Genomic DNA, 20,653 nt, shown 5'->3' with positions numbered 1-20,653 from the left:
ATCTCGTTCTCTAAGACTAATGGAAAAACAACTGCCGGACTCTGTCCCAGACACTTGATTCATGGACATGGTGCATTACCAAACATAACAAAAAAATAAATAAAAATAGGCACAGATTGGAGAACTATATGTAAACAACTGCATAAGACTGAGACAGTTGTTTGTGTGTCATGGAGCAATATCAGAGTGATGGGGCTGATGGGCGTGGCCAACCATTCAAACTAAAACATGTTCCTGACTCATGGGTCAAAGTCAAGTACAAGCATTTTAAAAAGCATCCATAAACACCTGTACCACAGTGTCCCGCCTCCTCCTCCTGCTCGTCCCTGTTCCCTCCTCCTCCTTGTCCCTGACCCCTCTTCCTCCTTGTCCCTGCCCCCTCTTCCTCCTTGTCCCTGTCCCCTCCTCCTCCTTGTCCCTGTCCCCTCTTCCTCCTTTTCCCTTGTCCCTGTCCCGTCAGCCCCTGTCATGTCTGACACATGTCGCGGACCTCACGCTCTGACAAGTCTGAATGTGCATAACATTTCTCCCTCTCTCGCTCTCTCTCTCTCTCTCTCTTTCACTAGGGCGATCAAAACGCTGTCAGAAGAACATGTCGTTGCCGCGGGTAACGCACATCAGAAATGACAGTGCTCTGAGCGTGGACTTCCCCTAAATGTGCACTGGATGTCATCATTTACAACAGCCTTGTCCCTGTCAGTTCACTCGCCTTCAACCAGGAAATAAGCCGACAGTTCACACACACACACACACACACACACACACACCACACACACACACACACACACACACACACACACAGACACAAAATACACACACACACACGCACAAACACAAACACAAAAAAGCTCGGGTCCTCTACCAGAGTTCTAGGAGCTTGAGGGTTCTGCACAGTATCTTTGCTGTTCCTAGCACTGCACTTTTCTGGATGTTTTTCCTGGGATCTGCTCAAGCCATTCTTCCAGTTTGGGGGGCACTGCCCCAAGTGCTCCGATCACTACGGGCACCACCGATACCTTCACGCTTCAGGCCTTCTCCAGCTCCTCTCTGAGCCCTTGGTATTTCTCTAGTTTCTCATGTTACTTTTTCCGGATGTTACCATCCCATGGTACTGCAATATCCACCACCACTATGTCTGGTTGGTTCTCCATTACCATTCGGTCTGTCTGTATCTGGAAGTCCCAGAGGACCTTGGCTCAGTCATTCTCCACCACCTTTGGAGGTGTTTCCCACTTTATCCTTGGGGTCTCCAGCCCGTACTCTGCACAGATGTTTCTGTACACTATGCCAGCCACCTGGTTATGGCCCTCCATGTATGCTGTCCCTGCCAGCATCTTACACCCTGCAGTTATGTGCAGGATTGTCTCAGGGCCCCCTTTGCACAGCCTACATCTTGGGTCTTGTCTGGTTTGTTAGATCTGGGCCTCTATTGATCTGGTGCTCAGGGCCTGCTCCTGTGCTGCCATGATCAGGGCCTCTGTGCTGTCCTTCAGACTGGCTCTTTTTAGCCATTGGTGGGATTTTGTGATATCCACCACTTCAGTTATGCTCCGATGGTACATCCCATGTAGGGTCTTGTCCTCACATGATGGTCCCTCCAGCATCTCATCATCCTCTGTTCCCCATTGTCTGAGACATTCACTGAGCACGTCATCTGTAGGAGACTTGTCCTCGATGTACTTATGGATCTTGAACGTTTCGTCACGGCGGCCTCCAAACCTGGTTCAATTACACCAGTTCTGTCAAGAAGAATGGGCCAAAATCCCCGCCAACTATTGTGCAAAGCTTGTGGATGAATATCAAAAACGTTTGACCCGAGTATCAGATATGAATGATTTGTATACTTTTGACATTCAAGAAATTACAAAATGAAGAATACAAAATAAAAATTATATATATATATATATATATATATATATATATATATATATATATATATAATCAGAATAATCAATAACATCAGACTGTTATTTAGGTTATGTAGGTGTTTTACTAGTACAAGTACTGTAGTGTCATGAATGTCCTCCCGCTTTATGTATATAATATTCAAAGTTGATAGTTGATATTGATTAAAGAATTGGATCAAGATTTCAAACATGACACACTGCACAAGTGTGGGTATGTTTATTATCATATTTTAACAGTCATTAGGGGCACATGCCTTGGTTAGGCATTTAACAATTCTATAATAAAATATCTAAATTCATCTGAATTAATTAAAAATGTATTTGCTTGTTTATCTGAAGGTTTGTGAGAAAGTAACGGTGACATTTACCCATTTTCTGGAAATTAATGAACACTTATTTATTGACCTGAAATAGCAAAAAGATCCTTATCTTGAGTTTGCATGTTGCAGTTTGAATCACGTCTAAAAAAAGGCACATCATTCTTATTTATGGGAGAGAAAGCCATTTCGAACATTAGGCTTACAAATTGTTCACAAGATGAGTCGTTAAATGAACATGCAGAATACATTCACATTATGTACAGTAGATTAATATTGTGAACAGTGCCTGCAATCAGATGATTGTTTACTAAAACAGTCTTATGCTGAGTCATAGCTTTTGTGTTTTAGCTTTTGTCTTAGCAGGGAAAATGGCTCCGTAAGTTTTATCCAAAAGCAGTCATTCAATGGAAATTTTTTCCCCAACGTTCAAAGCATGCTGTGTATGAAGAGACGTCATAAATCTCTAGGTGGGGGTTGTAAGATGATACAATCTTATCTGCATTCCTGCCACCATGGCAACGTTCGGAAGTCGTCTGCAATTTGCTACACTTATATTGGGTAATGCTTTGTTCAATTTCTTGGTTATCATAACTCCTTATTTGTAAATACCTTAAAAAAGTCCTGTTTCTCCAAAGAGTTTTTCAACAAATCAAGCTTTTCATGTGATTTTTTTATAAACAATCTGTCAGAAAATCTCCAATATGTTTTTATTTTGAGCCAACCAGTTTAACTTTTGTATAGTTGATATGTTTTTTGTATAGTTCTTATAGCACATATTTAACCAAAGGATTTTCCACATCTTCCAGATGACTCAACTGCTTGTCCTCTGCCAGAAAGGCTTGCACAGGAATCTCCGGCATCACATTAATCAAAATGTTTTTAGATTGATCTTCATATTTTGGGTCACACCAGTACTGTTGTACTGGTGTGACCCAAAATATGAAGCTCATGATTTGAACTGAAATATAAAGTAATTTTTCAGAACCCAACCTCTTATTTTTTTGGATAACTGTAGAGTTTTGAACCGGATACAAGTTTTTTTTTGCCTTGCTATACACATCTTGAGATTATTTTATGAGTCTTGAATATATGGAGAAATCTGGGCAAAAGATAATTTCGTTAGTTGATTTCAATCCTTTCTTAGACTTAAGGGATAGTATGGGATAAGGGTCAACTTTTCAAGTAATAAAAAGAGGGGTATATATTTATTTTTTTATGGATCTTTATGGAGGACCACACCTAAATGTCTAAGAGATTCAGTTTTCCATTTAAATGGATTGGTCAAAGGGGGAGGTCAGTTTTTTTGCATTTAAAGGTGGTATGGACGATTTTTTTCAGCAAATTTTTTATAATATTTCCTCGTGGCGTGGATAAATCATTTGTCCTGCCACGTATCAATCATAAAACGCACCTATCGCTCACCTGCAGCCGCGTCAGGCTCGTCCCCACGTTTCCGCGTGCCTAAGCGCATGGATCTATCATAATATAGTTCCCTCAGTGTACGGGGCAAAATGAAGACGGAGAAAGACAGTTCGAGCTGACGCAGAAGTGGACAGAAATCTACGGGAGACGAGCGATGCGATGCGCTCCGTTGCGCTAATAAACAAACGCCCGTGTGTGTTGTATCAGTCCGCACGGGGGAGTGCGCATGCGCACTTCCGCCTGCGTTCTCAAATCGCCGAAAAATCGTCCATACCGCCTTTAATTTGTATCCAGACTTTGCACCATTTAAAAAAAAAAAAAAAATGCATCACATTGGATAAGGAAATGGTTTGGGCAAATATAATAGAACATTTTCTGCGTAGCATGCAATTTTATGTTCCGTCCCATCAATTGTCACACCATGGATTGTTTTTGATGTGTCTAATATATTGGTCCAGTGGTTCCAAGAACAAAGCAAACAGGAGGGGCGACTAGGCACAACCCTGTCTCACCCCTCTTTTTAGAGTCAGCGGCTCTCTCAGATGACCTTTGAGTAGTATAATTGTTGATGTTGGACCATCATAAAGAGCACTGATATTTTTAATAATTAAGTCATCTATTTGAAATTTGTTGAGTACTAAAAGTATTGCAGAAAAAGATTCAGTTGTAGTCATCTGGACACTGTTTTAAGAAAAATAACACTTGGACTCTCATCCAAGAGTCATTCTCAATCTGCGAATCTAGTCTGAGAGCTTAAATGTTTATCCTACTCTGAGTAGGCCCTGACCACCGGGCAGAACCTCATGATAATAGCCTGTCTGTTTAAAGTTTTGCTTGAAACTCATATTTGTTGTAGCCTAAAGGCCCTATCAAAATCCTATTGTGAGCTGGCGGTAGCTCCCTCATCACCGATGAGTTCCTGATTAGCGTCTGATACGCTACCTCCCTAAACTACTATGCTCCTCCCACATTTAGCATTCAGATGATGTAAACAGACACTGAGGGTCTAAAAAGTATAAGGCATGTATGTATGTAAATACCATCTTCCATTTCGTGACATTAATTTCACTGTGACGTAAACTTAAAAAACTAAATATGCAAAAGACAACTATTCAAAGTAATAGTTTCTCTATTTTGCACCCTCTCAGCCACAATAGTGCTTCTAAAAAGCCAAAAACAAATGTCATACAAAAAACTAAAATATCTTCATAACCATTATTATTTGACCATTACTTGAACTCACATGACCCACGTTGATGATTTCTTGTTGCTGTTCAGTTTTCTGCATTTTGTATTTTTCTGAGGAGCACTTCTGTGTCTAGTCAGTATGTGCCATAACTAGACGTCAATGTTCTTTTATTTCCATTTTCTTTCCTGGAAAGTCCAGATATCTTTCTGTATTATTATACAGACCAACATCTGTCTGGTTACCGCTTTCATCTCCGCAAGTTCAGATGGCCACGATTGACAGGTGGATTAGCCGCTCAGGGACAAACATGGCTGCTGAACTGATAAACATAGACAATTTCCCCAGTATCAATGAGTGAAGCACAAAACTGTTAATCTGATGAGGGAAGTTTGATTTTTTTCCAAACAATAGATGACCAATGAACTTTTATGAGTTTGGATTGAGCTGACGGAGGGATGGGTGACCAGACTCACTTTTCATGAAGAATTTGGCAAATTGTGTACCATAATCTGGATCCCAGGCAATTCATTTTCACTCATGAGTCTGTTCAAAAAGACATTCTACGAATGACACATTTACACACAGAGACTGGGGCAATGCCCAAAAAAGATTAGCTCTAATATTGGTGAGACTTGTTCGCCAATATCATTATTAAAACCCATACTTCTCCCATCCATAGTTCCAGTGGACCACACATCCACAAGACTCAGTTCAGAACTTTTACACTGCTGCAAAGTACAGTTCGTCAGCTGTGTGAACGTAGCCAAACTCTCCAAACCTATCCTCGATTTGGCCATGGCACAAAGCACCAACAGACATTATTTTCATTCTTTTAATAGCCATTATTCTTCTGCTGTTTTCTTCTTCTTGTAAATGCCTTTCAACTGGCAGCATTAAACCCTCCCAATAATATGACTTTCTATTTTTACCACATCTTATCTGGCCCATTTTCTGACACTATTCCAGTCTTCCTCTGAGGCCTGCACCATCACAGCTCTCTGCCAAGCACATGTAGACTGCCGCTGCTGCTTAATACAAATATTTCTGCTCAGCCCCATTTCTCAAGCTAAAACACCGCTCTCATTTGTACCACAACAATTTTATGTGGCTCTAACCTGGATTTAAGTCGGCGATGGATGCAATTCCATTGTGTTGTAGCGTTATGAAGGGCCTATTTAGAAATGAGCTGGAGGGCAGATATGAACTCTGTGGTAGAAATGGTTCTTTACAGTAACATAATTAAAATATCTTGTCAAGGTTTATGGTTCATATCTCTAATTACTGGACCTATTCACATCTGAGTTCAAATTGATTTGGGTGAATTCATTAGAATTAAATGACACATATTATGCAGTATTTGAATTCTTCTCGACCTTAACACGTTTGCTTTGGCATCTCATGTCAGTGTATGTATTGAAAACCAAACAGGATTTTGTGTTAGCACTCAAATATATTGGCAGCAGCAGGAGATGGTTATGGGGAAATAAACAAAAGCTAGCTTGCCCCAACATGCTAATGTTAGCACACAGTGATGATTTACTTATGATAGTAAATCAAGAATTAAAATGAATGGTCACTTGACAGACCCTGGAAAGTGGTGTGATACAGGGTTATGATTGGTCCCCCCTCCTGTTTGCGTTGTACCATTTAGCCCAATATATCTTACATTCAAAAACAATTCATGGTGTTACAATTGATGGGATTGATTGCTGTCCTGTTTAATAAAGCTGACGAGCCAAAAAAGTGAGCTAAAACGATCCCAAGATTTGTATCCTATTCAGAACAGCTATAAAAATATAAAGGAGGCTGGTGTTTACCTTCCCTAAAAAATACTTTATTTCAGCTCAAATCAGAGCATTGTTGTACTGGTGTGACGCAGAATATGAAGCTCAATGGAAACATTTTGAGAGTAATGTGCTGCCGGAGGTTCCTGTACAGGCCTTAAACGGTTGAGTCATTTGGAGGAAGTGGAAAATTCTTAGCTGATCTGGAGACATACAAACTAAACAAAGATTGTAAAATCTCAAGCTGGTTGATTTATGATTTACCCCAGATCTGACATTTAAAGTCTGGAACACAAAAGGAATAAAGATTTTTTTTTAACCTAATTTTAAAATATAATCACATGAAAAGCTGAAAAATGTTGAAAATTATAGATATTTACAAATATTTTTGACCAAGAAATTAAACATGGCAACATACATATAACCCCCTGAAAAAACAAAATTGACGAAGAAAATAGAACCTGACAATGAACCGCAGGTGCCCACCATGTGGGCATGAGACATTTACACATAAATAAACACAGTAGTGATGTTTCTTCTGAACCGAGGAGCTCGCTGCACACCCGAGGTCTGCTGCACTGCGTTATTAACTAGACTAATTTCTGAAAGTAAATTTGAGTTGGATTGTAACAAAACACACAGCATTTGGAAGTTTAACAACAGAAAACTCATCACAGCTATCCCTACTGTCCCCTCTGTCCCTACTGTCTCTACTGTCTCTACTGTCCCCTCTGTCCTTACTGTCCCTACTGTCCCCTCTGTCCTTGATGACTCTGTGTGAGCTGATTTACCCGTGTCTTCACATCTGGTTCATCTGTTCCTGAGCTTGTGCTTTTTTTACTCAGAAATATAGTCCACGGTAGTGATGCACACTGTCTTTTGACCCGTGAGTCAGGTCTGGCCAAGAAAGTTTCCTTTCAATGCGGCAGGTTCTAAACTGCAGACCGCTGTATATATCGCATGTCCACGTGTCTTTGTACTCTGCTGCGTCTAGATTCACTTCCTCATTAAACTAATTTCTACCCAAATATGAGTCTCATTTGAACAAAACACACAGCGTTTTGAAGCTTAAACTATAGAAAACATGATGTATCACATGGACAGTGCTTCCACTGACGTCTTCTTCTACAGAGATTCCTGCTAGATTGCCCCCTGATGGCCGTTTGCCAGTGAAAATCTATATATTAGACGCACCATTATAATGACCACAGGGTTCAAAGAGTGGGAAAAAAGCGTACGGTAAATGAAATAGAAGCCTTAACAAATTGGATAACCACATTATAAATTCTGTTACGATACAAGGGACAGAGAGGGAAATTTTGTTTTTGCCAGACAAAGAATGGGAAAATATACATACATATCAATGGAAGACAGCAAAATCACATGTTTGAAAAATCTATCTCCTTTCTTTCTCTAACACCATGTCAAGGTGCTGACTGCTACAAGTGGTTCATCACTACCACGTGTTTTGGACTGGACTGAGGCACTGTGCATTGTCTTCAACACTGATATTCCATTTGAATTTAAAACAACGTACCTCGGCTGTAGGACTCCAGCGATGGAGATGATTTGTGCATACCTGATACCGGCTGCAGTTAAAAAGGCAATAACAGGGGAACGGATGATGGGACAGAACCGACTATTAAGGACTGGACTGAATATGGACATTCACAAATTGGAAAAAACACAATTTTTGAACATGGACTCATTTAACTGACTCTGGGACAGGTGGGACTTATGCAGGACTAAAACTATTGTATTTTCTGACCTTTTCTTTGACATGCTCCATATTTATTCATTTTGGCTTCCATGTTTTGTTATGTTTGTGTTTAATTACAAAATGTGAAAAAAAAATGTTCTTTACATATTTACTAAATAACCCTCTTGAACTTGAATACGATTATTTTGGTCCTCGTTCACTGGAAATAGAAAAATAAATTGTAAAATATTTAAAAAGAAAAGGAAAGCAGGGGCTGTTCAGGCATGCGAAGACAGACGCAGCAGCGTGTGCTTCTCAGCAGCCGGAACACTTAGCCAGCGCCGAGAAGCAGCCTAATTCCTACCTCTCATCAAACGCATCATTATCAATCTGCTGTGTTTACTCTGGAATATGAATGCTTGCTCTGGGCCCACGGGGAAGGAGGGGGAATCATGTGGAGGGCCCCGAAGAACCTGATCAAGACATAGTACGGCGCCATTTAGAGATCTACTATCGGTTGTATGTTTGAAAGGACATATTTAATACAACAGTGAGTTTTTGGAGCTTTTAACCATATTCTAACAATGTTCCCTCATCAAATACATGCCTGGAGTAGTATTTAGCATCACGCTTGTATGATGAATCCTGTTTAGTAAGTCCTCTACCCTCTCTGAATATTGTGTATGTACTAGAAAACGGTGAAAATGACCTGAAAAAGAGATGATTAAATATAATTTGATCAGAAACATCTAGCGTAAAAGTATAAAGTGATATTTCTGCACTTTTGTGATTCATTTCATGGCCCGTTCATGTTTTTTGCGATACTTCAGAAAGACATATACAGGCACATTTTAGGACATTCCCGATGCATTGTCAAAATAACAATAATGCAAAGATATATTGAAAGATACATTTTTGGCAATATCACTCACCCCAGCCCTAATGTCATGTTTACTTTGTGGGAAGGAAACATCCACTTGGCAATGTGACCAGCACCTCTGAGGTTTTATGGGTTTCATTTCTGAGCCCTCTGTGTGGAGTCTGCATGTTCTCTGGGTGCTCAAGTTTCACCAATCAACCTAAAACATATATAATAGGCCAATTTCCCAAACCTAGTTCATGACTTGGCTCTGGATCTACTGCGCTGGGTGGCCCAGTTTGCAATTTTTAAAAATCAGAGGACTGTGTTGCTCGGTGGCAGAGTGGATAGCACATATGCCAGGCTCAGTGTGTAGCCATGAGTTCCATCCCAGTTACTACATCTTGCTGAATGTCTTCCCCTCTCTCATGCCCTTTTCACACTGCGCCATTCTGTTCAGTAAAGCATACAAGTACAAATTCCCTACAGAGACCAAATACATAGACAAATATGCATTACCAGTTAGAGGTGAGCCAATCTTTTAAAAGCACCAAAGGGATATGAGTTTGTGATTCCCTGCTCTCACAAATGATGACTTCCTTCTGCTTTCTAACGTACTTGACCGTTGACAGTAGCTAGAGTCAAAGCGCCCTCTTTTGCAGTGATGAAAGTGTAATTCTGAATCTCTCTGTGTGTTACTGCTCTCACTCTGATTTAAGTTGATTTAATTTGTAGCGTGGGCTCTGGAGAAGCGTTTATATTTGATAAATATGACAGAAAAGTCAAAGCCCAGTCAACAGAAAATATGCTGTACTCTCAGAGAGCTGTTGATGCGGAGCTCTCATTTGTGAATTTGCTGGCCATTTTTACATTTACGGATCACAGTATAACATATGGGAAGAGGTTGAACTTTGTGCCAGTTGTGTTTCAGCAATGACAGAGATATGAACCAGAAAACAGGTCAACTCTAGTCATAAGAAATCAATATTATATTCTTACTTTGGTAAAATCCTACTTTCCTGAAAAACTTTGAACATGCCCTAGCTGTCCTGCGGTGTGACAGCAGACACATGAAAAATGTCACCGTTTAATGTTTATTATTATGGATATATGTGGTAATACACATACTATTTTGAACCTTTTTTTTTTATATGGGAAATTTGTAGTGAATGTCCTGTGGTATGATAGAAGATACACTGCAGTACATGTTAGAATATCTAAAAAATTAAGTTAAATGTTAATTTATATATACTTGTGAGAAAAGCCTTCTTTGCACTTTGTATTTCGCTACAAACATTTATCAGACAAGTCCCCAGCGTCAAGTTCTACTATACTTTACAGATTATGTTACGGATAATATTGCGTATTTTGTGCTATGTGTAATCCATTGTTATTGTGTGTAAATGACCACTTTCAGCCCTAAATGCGCCTTGTACATTTTGCAGGGTCTCAGAGTCAGGAGTGGCCCCGGACTGGCCCCGCAGGGTCTACTTCACCTTTCAGCTGTACAGGTTTCCCCCGGTGACCACTCAGCCGCTCGCCCTGCTCACCGACCAATCAGAGCCCATGGCCCTGCTGTCTGACCAATCACAGAGCACAGCCGAGTCCCTCTGCCTCCTCACCACAGTCAACAGAGACGGCACCACTAACTCTGGTGAGGAACCTACTAATGATGGAACTATTGAACATTTGGTTCTCAACATTGAGTACCACTTTATAATAACTACACCTTAATTAGCCTTAACAAGAAATGAAGATTAAATAATTCATACATATTGTTTAACACGAATGACTAAGCCTGAATGATTCTTAAAGAGCTATGAGGTATTCATGTTGAAAATAACATATTATTATTGAACCAGTTTCTTTTTTTTTAAATTAAGATTGTTTTCTATTTCTATTTTTAAACTTTATGATTAACTATTTAACCAGTTTCAATTTAGTTTTTGATGCTCTGAATCTCCCACTTCTTTTGCTCCCTGCACAAAGTGTCAGAGCAACACAATCACAAGTTTATGACGATAATAACAGTCATGAACACAAAAAAGAGCATTTAAAACTACTTTGCATGTGGCAGCTCACCACTGATGATAGGAATCACAGTAGAGTAAATCTGTTATCCAAAACAAAGTTGCAGACTCACTGGAATTGTCTCTCTTTATTGTTGATAAGGCATTCTTCTTCAGTCTGTGTTTTAACCAGTCCACTATTGAACAAGCTTTTATTGAAAAGCAGTAAAATGGTGCAAACAAACAAAGCACGCTTGATGTTGGTCTGTCACCAAAAACAATGCCACTGTTCCCAGAGTTGCCTCATCCCTAGAAAGCATGAAAAGAGGCATGCATTCTGGTCATCCAAATTCACTTTCTGCCAAGACACGTTTTCAATAAAATGCGTAAAAGAAAAGTAATAGAAATTGTAGCTGTGTGCCGCTCTCTGCCGCCCTGTTCTGTGGGGGGAGGGGCTTCCTGCAGGGAGATGTAGGAGCATGGGCAGGAGCGCTGCAGAGACTTCCTGGTGGGATGATCCTGGTACAAAAGTTGTGGCTTCATTGTACAAACAGTGACATGATGTTGCCTAATACCCACTCTTTAGGAACCGATTTGATTATTATGAGTTCAATCTTTAAGTGTTAATTGTTTCCTTACATTTCCTTGCATTCCCCATTCACTCAGACACCTACGTGTTTCCACTTTCTCTGATCTAAAACTGCACACAGTCTTGTTCATGAACCGTCTGAGGTGGTGTATCGAAGCAGCCCTTCCTCACTGACACACAACAAATATTTGTTTCCTTTTCTCTTTGTTTTCCATCTCATTTCTAATCCGCTCCCCAGTGAGCCAGACTCCCCCCAACTTTTCCTTTTGCAAAGCCCTCAGCATCCCATGGTCTCAGTTTCAAAGCAGAGCCAATCAACAATTCAAATCCAGATGTATGTCTTCTGACTTTCAAAGTCTTTCAAAACAAGACTTTATGTGACTGAGGGTGTTTCACGTGTTAGTGTTCTCTTTGGAGCGGCCGCAAAGCAAATCAAATTTACTTCTCTTTAGTTAAATCCTGTTCACATGTGCAGTTCCTCATTCGCCGCAAACCCCCCCATGTGATCAGCTGACCGCTACTCTTATCTCCATGACAATCGGCTTCAAGCAAACAGAGTGAACGTGCATGCACACAACACCCGGCACTGGTCTTATGGTAACTGTGGTGCACAGGCGCTGTGCCCACGAGCGGTGCACAGGAGTGCTGCACAGGAGTGCTGCACAGGAGTGCTGCACAGGAGTGGTGCACAGGAGCGGCGCACAGGAGCGCTGCACAGGAGCGCTGCACAGGAGCGGGGCACACGAGCGGCGCTGTTCGAGCAGTGCCCATGACGCAGGTTGCACATGGCAGCTCTAGAATCTGGGAGCAGATGCTCTGAGACCATGTTTTTAGTGGCCTTGGAGCAGCTGTTAAATGCAGTCCTCACTGCAGCTAGAGTGTTCACACTGGGGCAATCACACCATTCTCAGAGCACCATTCTCTTACGTCAACCTCACTAGTGGCAATGTGCAAACGACCTGAAACTGAAATGCCACACCTGCCCCAGAATGGGCACATGGTTTGCTTTGCTTTTCCATCCTTGTATTAACTAGGGAAGAGGCACGTAGCTCAGCCATAGCACTCGACTAAGACTGACAGCAGACGCAGAACCATCGTGTTCAGTGGTCCAAAACCCGGCCCAGCTGTCTGCTCCTGTCTGTGACGGAGCACGACTCTCCAAACACAACTCATGTACTTCTGCTGCTGATGGAGAGCCAGTAATACCCTGGCTTTAGAACCGCTTTGGTCCTGCTTTAGTCCTGGTTATAAAGGTTAAGCTGCGATACAGTAAATTTATATTGAGGTAGCTTATCTTGGAGGGCTTTGGCTTGACAGTGGGGGAGACAGGGAGAGGGGGAGAAGAGAGACAGAGAGGGAGAGAGAGCAAGAGAGAGAGGAGAGAGAGAATAAAACAATGTTTGACAAAATGATTGATTTTAACAGCATGAAACAGTCATCTGTCAAATATAAATAAGCAGATAAACCAACTTTCACAGGAATTAAGCAAATGGATCCCAGAGCATCCCCTGTCCTTAGACCCTCCTGTGAGGAAAAGCTGCAAAGTAGAAACCTGGAGGTTGAGGAGAGATCCTACTCCCACAGACGGACAGATGGTCCAGGACTGATGCGCTTCCATTTGCAGATGGACTGTGGAGCCAGAACCACTCAGATGGAAAGAGGCTCATCTAGTACAGTGTGTGTACCATGTAAAAGAGGATGTTTTTTGTAACTGAGTTTTATTTGCAGACTTCGATACAGTGGAGCCTATGTTACAGGTTAAAAAGCTGCAGGAGCTGAAAGTGAATATATGCTTTATAAAATGTCTAGGGGCACAAGGGGCAGTGAGATCACCTTTACACAGTTGCCAAAGCAGCCATAGCCAAAACAGAATTGTAAAGTTCTCAGATTACACAATTATTGTTAGTCCATTACCTGCAGCAGACAGCCTATTAATTTCATTAATTAGTTTCACTTTGTCCACAAAGTTATGCGTGTTTTCCACATGATGTTCCGAATTCCCCATGGAGCACTTTGAGAAGAAGGCATTGGCCTCCTTCTCAGGCATTGCCCCAAAGCTGTGGCTTCGCTATGTCGATGATACTTTTGTAACAATCAAGAAACAAGAGTTGGAAGCCTTCTCAGAGCACATCAATGCTGTGGACCCACATATCAGGTTTACAAGAGAAGACACTAATAAGAATTGCTTGGCCTTTCTTGATTGTTCCACGATCAGAGGAGAGGACGGGAAGCTCCAAATATAAGTATATAGGAAACCTACACACACAGACCAGTATATGCTCTTTGGTTCCAACCACCCACTACAGCACAAGCTGGGAGTGATCAGAACCTTACAACACAGAGCTCAAGGTGTGCCCACCAGCTCAGAGGGCAAGAAGAAAGAGGAAAAACACGTCCGAAATGCCCTCTCAGCCTGTGGTTACCCCGCTTGGGCTCTCAACAGAGTGAAGAGAACCAAGAAGCAGGACAAAAGGGAAACTGAACAGAGAAGGAAGGGTGTCTCTATCCCTTATGTGTCTGGCCTGTCGGAAAAACTGCAGAGAATTTTTACACAAAGTCCCTGTTTATTTTAAACCAGGTAACACTTTAAGACAAAAACTGGTTCATCCTAAGGACAAATTGCCGACTCAAAAACAGAGCAATGTAGTTTATTCTATCCAATGCAGTGAAGAAAATTGTAAAGAACGTTACATAGACTAAACAGCCTCTGCACAAGAGACTCTATCAGCACAGAAGAAATACAAGTTCAGGACCTCAGAGTGCCGTGCATCTCCATCTTGAAGCCTCTAATTACTCGTTTGAAGACGGTGAGGTGAAGATTTTAAGCAGGGAGAAAAGATGGTTTGAAAGAGGAGTTAAGGAAGCTATTTTTGTTAAAAAAGAAAGACCTTCTTTAAACAGAAATGGAGGGCTAAGATTCAATCTTCCTGTTATTTACAATGGTATACTGAACCCCTGGAGAGGTAGAGGACCAGGACCAGGACATTTAGATGCTAATCAGGTACTCAGTGTGGTTGAGCCAGGGTCTCACAAAGACAAAGAGGATACTAATAGCCCCTAAAAGGCTGAATAGGCTAGCTTGGTAGATACAAGGGGGGGATTTTCTGTTGAAACAAACAACTCTTTCCACTTCAGGAAGGCTCCGCCCAATGGGCTGGACTTACCACAGAATAGTACAAATATCGGAGTTCTCGACCTAAATTCTTTTATTGAAATGACTCTTGGATGAGAGTCGAAACGTCTAATTTTCTAACTGAGTCCAGATGACTACAACTGAAGCTTTTTCTACTATGGAACACGCCTGGACGAATGAGGGATTACACCGACAGATATCTTTTGAATTAAAATATCACTTGAAACAGGAAGTTGAAACCCACAAATTAGAACAAACAAGGATCCACAGCTTAACCCTTTCACATCAATGCCAAATGCCAGGATATCTCAGTGCATGAGATCTCGCCCCAAGCTTATAAAATAAATAAAAACAGCAAACAAAAAAGTGATAAATCAAATTTCAAGTGTGGTTCATCTAAATGTGTATATTGTAGAGCAGTGGAGGTCAATCTTTTACCACCTAAGGCGAGGTGTGTCTCTCTCAGTCCTGTTACAGGTCTAAAATGAGATAATACAAAAATACTGCAGTCATGATCATGAACTTACCCAAAGGAAGATAAAAATGTGTATTCAATTCTCTCTACAGATGTTTTAGTATTGAATTGAATCCACTTCATCCATGGATTCTTCTGGGACATCTTCAAATGTATTTTTCTCCCACAGAGACATAAAGATCAGGCCTTAAAGTAGCTCCTACACACCGAACAGAAAAGAGGGATTTGTTCACATCTAATTCTAAGTCATGTTTTAACTCCAAAAGTTTGTCAACATTTGAATTAAGATCTGAAACACTAAATAAGACATCCAAAAGCCCTTCTATTCTTCAACAAAATAAAGCCAGACCATTTTTCAGACTGTCCAAAGCATGTGCAAATCTAGCCTTTAAAAAAAAAAAAAATGTACGTTTTTATATATGCACATTATTTATTTATTTATCTATTATTTATTATTAGTTTTTTTGAACTTTGGCAGTGCACATTAATCAACATGTCTGTAAAATACCAGCAATATACAAAACACACATTTACATTATATAAAATACAATTGAAATAAAAGATTAGGAGTCCATATTAAAACAGATTACTGGGTGAAACATGTGAGAGCACAACAAGCGCACAACAATAGACAACAACATATGTCAACAACAATAGCATAACACATGCCTGACATTTCTTGATTGCTCAATAAGAAATCTTCTAATACATTGTTTCTTACATTTATACAAATAAACTACTAGAGGGTTCAAATTGATCTCTCTGGATTAAAGGTGTATTTCTCGTGACTTAAACGTTGCATGATTCCGTTTTAGTCGTTTGTATTCTCTTGCTTCCTGAGCGCACTGATCCCTGATAGACTGCCTGTGCCATAGCCAGAGCTTGTTCAGAATTTGTTTCCGGTCTCAGAAGAACCATCGTCACAGTTGGCGCTAATGTAGATTTCTTCGCCGCTGCAGTGCTTCTCTCCGTCTCTTTGTGCTGTGAAGATGTGTGACCACCTGGTTTCCTCAGACTGACCTCCAGGCAGCGGCCGAGCACTGTGGAGCTACCCTGCTCCGTCCTCCATCACTGCTGTTGACAGATACGTCCAACCAGTTTAAGATTTTAATTATTTTATTTTGGTATTAAGTATTGAACTATAACGTATGTAAGATCGTCATTTTGCATTTTGTCCATTGTAAACAGCAATATTGACCTATAAACGGCTTACGTCCCTTGACTTCCTGTTCAAAACTGCCGAACTGAGTTCTGTGTCACTCTGAGGCCCTGCCCACTTCAAACGTGGGTTCACAATGTCCCGGAGGTCCCGATGCTTTAGAACCCCCAATTACAGCTCGCAGCCTCTGTCATGAAGTGAGTTGAGAATGCGGTGAAGCAACTGGAAGTTGTTTTGTCCTCACAGCTGGTCTTTTTTACCAGAGCACGAGTCAAATGAAAATGTAACAAAGGTGAGTTATGTGGCGGCAACGCCGATTGCCAAGCACAGCAAACCTCTTACTGAGGCTGAATTCATTAAAGACCGCGTTATAAAAATGGTGGAGGAAATTTGTCCTGAGCAAATACAAGCATTTTGCCATGTTTGCTTGGCTCATAACACTGTGATACGAAGAACTGAAGATGTTTCATCTGACAAGAGAGTAGAGTTTAGCTTTTCTTCGTCAGCCTGCGACAAACGCACCGACACATCTGACACCGCTCGATTACTAATGAGTGGACGATGAAATGAACGTGAGTGAAGAGCTACTGGACCTCCAGAGCCTAAAGGACCAAACAAGGGGAGCAGATTTATTTGTTTCTGTTTGTTCTGCCGTAGATGACATGAAGTTTATGTGGAACAAAGTCACTGGGATTATTTCGGCTGAAGCTTGTCTGTAACAAAGTGAGTGAATAAGGAAGCACTGTATTATTCACCAGCAAGTTCTCTTTGCCACACATCTGATATGTGATCATATTATGAAACCGGGAGTAAAGGCTATTGATGATTATTCACTCCTCTGAATATGGAGATGTCTATCACGACATTAGATGGCTTAGTCAGGTTCTGCACTAAAGCGCTTCCTCTCTCTTAGGGAGGATATCGGACAATTCATGTCAAAAAAGGGACAGTCAATGCCAGAACTATCTGATTATGTTTGGCTGGCTGATTTTGGATTTTTCGTTGACATAACACAACATCTGAATGTGCTGAACACGAGCCTTCAGGGACAAAATGCATTGGTAAGCGAACTGTATTCACACATCAAATCTTTTGGGACCAAGTTGCTACTTTTTCAAAGACACATGTCAAGGGCAACCCAGTACCACACGTTTCCCAGCGCTGCAAGAAATAATGAGCAGTTTTCCCCAGAACAATTTCAGTGTAAATGAAGATCTACTCTTCAACACAGGCTTGCCCCCGCTCCACTGTAATGACGCTTGTACATTCGGAACGAAGCAGCCAGTGCTAACTGGAGACAAAGGGAAGGATTGTCTCAACAATTAAACTGATAATGTTTTAATCTAACAGCAGTGTCAAAAAGGGGAGCACCATTCAATGATCAGATTTAACTGAGCTGTGGTTTTTGTGATTAATTCAACTGTGGTTTAGCAACACCACTGTTTTTCTTTACTACATTGACCCATTCTTATTCTTACCTCCCTGTGCCCTTGAGCACTTACACACTGTGTGCATCTTTGGCAAGTCCACACTTCAGTCAAGTGTGTAGTGCGTAGTGTGTAGTGCGAGTATTGGGACAGGGCCTGAGTCATTTTTCAAATAATCCCAGCTAATCACTACAACAGCATGCAGCAATCAATGAAAATGCAATTTTGAGTAAGATAATTATAAAGAAAAAACACTGTGAAAAGGTTAATAGTTTGGAAGCCAAAATGTTAATTACCAGTGCGTGTGTCTGACCTGTGGATGCAGCTGGCTGTGGGTTCGTGATGCGATACAGTGGTGTAGGCGCTGATTTGTGTATTACCCTCAGCACTTCAGCACTTTCTCTCCTGTTGACCTCCACAAACCTGACTCTTTTTCCCCGCAGTCACTTCTCCAAACGATCCGTTCATAGTATGTTTACTTCATATCATATGAAGTATGAAGAAAGTTAATGCACAAATGAATCATATTTGCATTTAATCACTTTCTGGTGGAGCTTGTGCCATCTGCGGCAGTAGCTCAGTGGAAGAGCTGTCACATCCACTGACTCACAGGCGGACAGTGCCATCGCAGTGGTTCCGCAGATGTAAATCGCTTTGAGTGGCCTGAAGGTAGAAAAGCGCTCTATAAATGTGATCTGACACCAGTCCAAGGGAACAAAGCCCATCCCGGCCCTGTCTCCTACCATGTCCTACATTATGCATTATGCTATTCAACTTTTCTAACAGGTGAGACCAGGCCAGGCCAAGGTACAGGTCAGATCTGTTGAAATGTCAGACAGTAAAAAGTAAAAACACAAGTATTTTAACATAATGAACAGTATATCCTTAACAGTAGAAACCTCAATAATGAGTTAAGACACACGTTTAAATACGTACTGTGGAACATTTCAGGTAAAACAGTAACATTTCCATGGAGGTAACTTTGACAGCCCAAATGTTTAGTGTTTGTGGGACATGTCGTGTTGCTTTTGAGAGCAGAGCACACATGCATTTTGTCTGTTCATTTGCACTTGAAGAATTAGAAAATGTGTTTGTGACAAAAGCAGTCCGAAGATAATGTTAATTTGACACTGGAGCTGACTGTAAAACCGACACCTGTTGCTTATAGAGAAAACAATGAAAGTTAGAGAATCACAATACAACAATGACTGTAATATTCCATTGTCAGAACTCACTTTGTTCATAATTTCTTTGTCTGGTTTTATAAAGAAACAGTACGGTCACAGCTGCTCCTAATGTTCTTTATGATTTCCTGCAAGCTCTGGATGTAAAAAAATATATATTGTGCGGCCCTTTTCAAGGATTTTGAAAGTACCTCAGAGCTCCATTTGGGCCCAATTTTATTCTCTGTTTATATTCATAAGCTTTGTGTTATTTATTTGTTTATTGACCTTTATTTAACCCGAAAAGTCCCACTAGGATTTAAAATCTCTTTTGGACTCCGGGCCCCAGAGGGCCTCCACAAAACACTCCACAAATGTGCTCAAGTACTGCACATTTCAACAATCCTGTGAGCCTAATTGAGCATGTGTGAGGAGTGAAGCAACAAGTTTCAACAAGTGACTTAAAAGCTATCTTTTAGAGACAAGTCTTTGTTTGTAGCTGAGGCTCTGTTCACGTTTATCATGATTAGACATTAGTTAGAAATACAGGCAGTATTTGAATAACATAGATCGCTAATTTGTGTAATGAATTGGTCGATGAAGTTAGTTTATTTAATCCAATCAGCATCTATCTCAATTATGGAGGTTTAGCTTGGTAGCTTTTCCCTTCACGTGGGAGCCTGGGAGCGTATAAGAAATGTTTTTATTTAAACTTTTGTGTTATCCACTATATATTGAACAAGTCATAAAAGTCACTGCACACTACTGGTATGTCTGTTGTGTTGAATATGTTGTGTTGTGTTTTGCGTAGTGCTCTCTGGTCACGTTCCATGGTTTCATTCATTCATTCATTTTCTAGCCCTTGTTCATGTTCAGGGTGACTGGAGCCTATCCCAGTGACTTTGGGCCTTAGGCGGGGTACACCTTGGACAGGGGCCAGCTCGTCGCAGGTTTAACACAGAGACATAGACACACGGACAAACATTCACTCTCACATTCATTCACTTAGGGCAATTTAGATTTGCCAATTTTGCCTGACAAATGCATTTGTTTGGACTCAGCAGCTGATTAAAGCCATCATTCTCTAGCGCGTGTAAAGTGTCTGCAAGTTTCAGCAGAGTTAGTGGCCATCATTACGTGGGTGATGGGGCCCTTGGGTGCAGACGTTCATATTGGCAGCTATTGGACTTGCATACAGCGCGAAGTCATCAGGCCTAATCACCCCCACTAGAGTCCTGAGCGTATCCTTCCACTGTATGTCACAGTGAGTAGGCAACAATGTGGGCTTCCCTATGACGCACAGGAGAAACTGGGGTCAGAGGTCAGCGGCAGCTTAAACTCAATCAAATACTCTTGGCAGGTGAAGCAATATCGAGGACAAATATAATGCAGGTCAATGTACTCCCTCATTCGTCCAGGAGTAGTTCATACTGTAGAAGAAAAGGTTTCAAAAAGTGCTGCAACAAGTTAAATGCAACTAATCAACTATTGAAATACTCTTGATCTAATTTAAGCAGT

At 41.0% G+C, this 20,653-nt stretch overlaps 1 protein-coding gene across 1 annotated transcript in view; it reads left to right on the top strand.

The window, feature by feature from the left end:
• The window catches only part of nphp4 (nephronophthisis 4), a 188,785-nt gene that overhangs the window by 8,247 nt on the left and 159,885 nt on the right, over nt 1-20,653 (top strand). Inside the window, exon 3 of the mRNA XM_072450211.1 lies at nt 10,626-10,834. Coding sequence (XP_072306312.1) covers nt 10,626-10,834 — 209 coding nt within the window. The remainder of the gene's footprint in view (nt 1-10,625; nt 10,835-20,653) is intronic.

The sequence above is a fragment of the Eucyclogobius newberryi genome, unplaced genomic scaffold (genome assembly GCF_026437365.1).
Source record: "Eucyclogobius newberryi isolate DKJ021-1_F unplaced genomic scaffold, fEucNew1.0.hap1 SCAF_17, whole genome shotgun sequence".
In the NCBI taxonomy this organism is placed as follows: Eukaryota; Metazoa; Chordata; class Actinopteri; order Gobiiformes; family Gobiidae; genus Eucyclogobius; species Eucyclogobius newberryi.
This window is presented reverse-complemented; position numbering and strand designations above follow the sequence as displayed.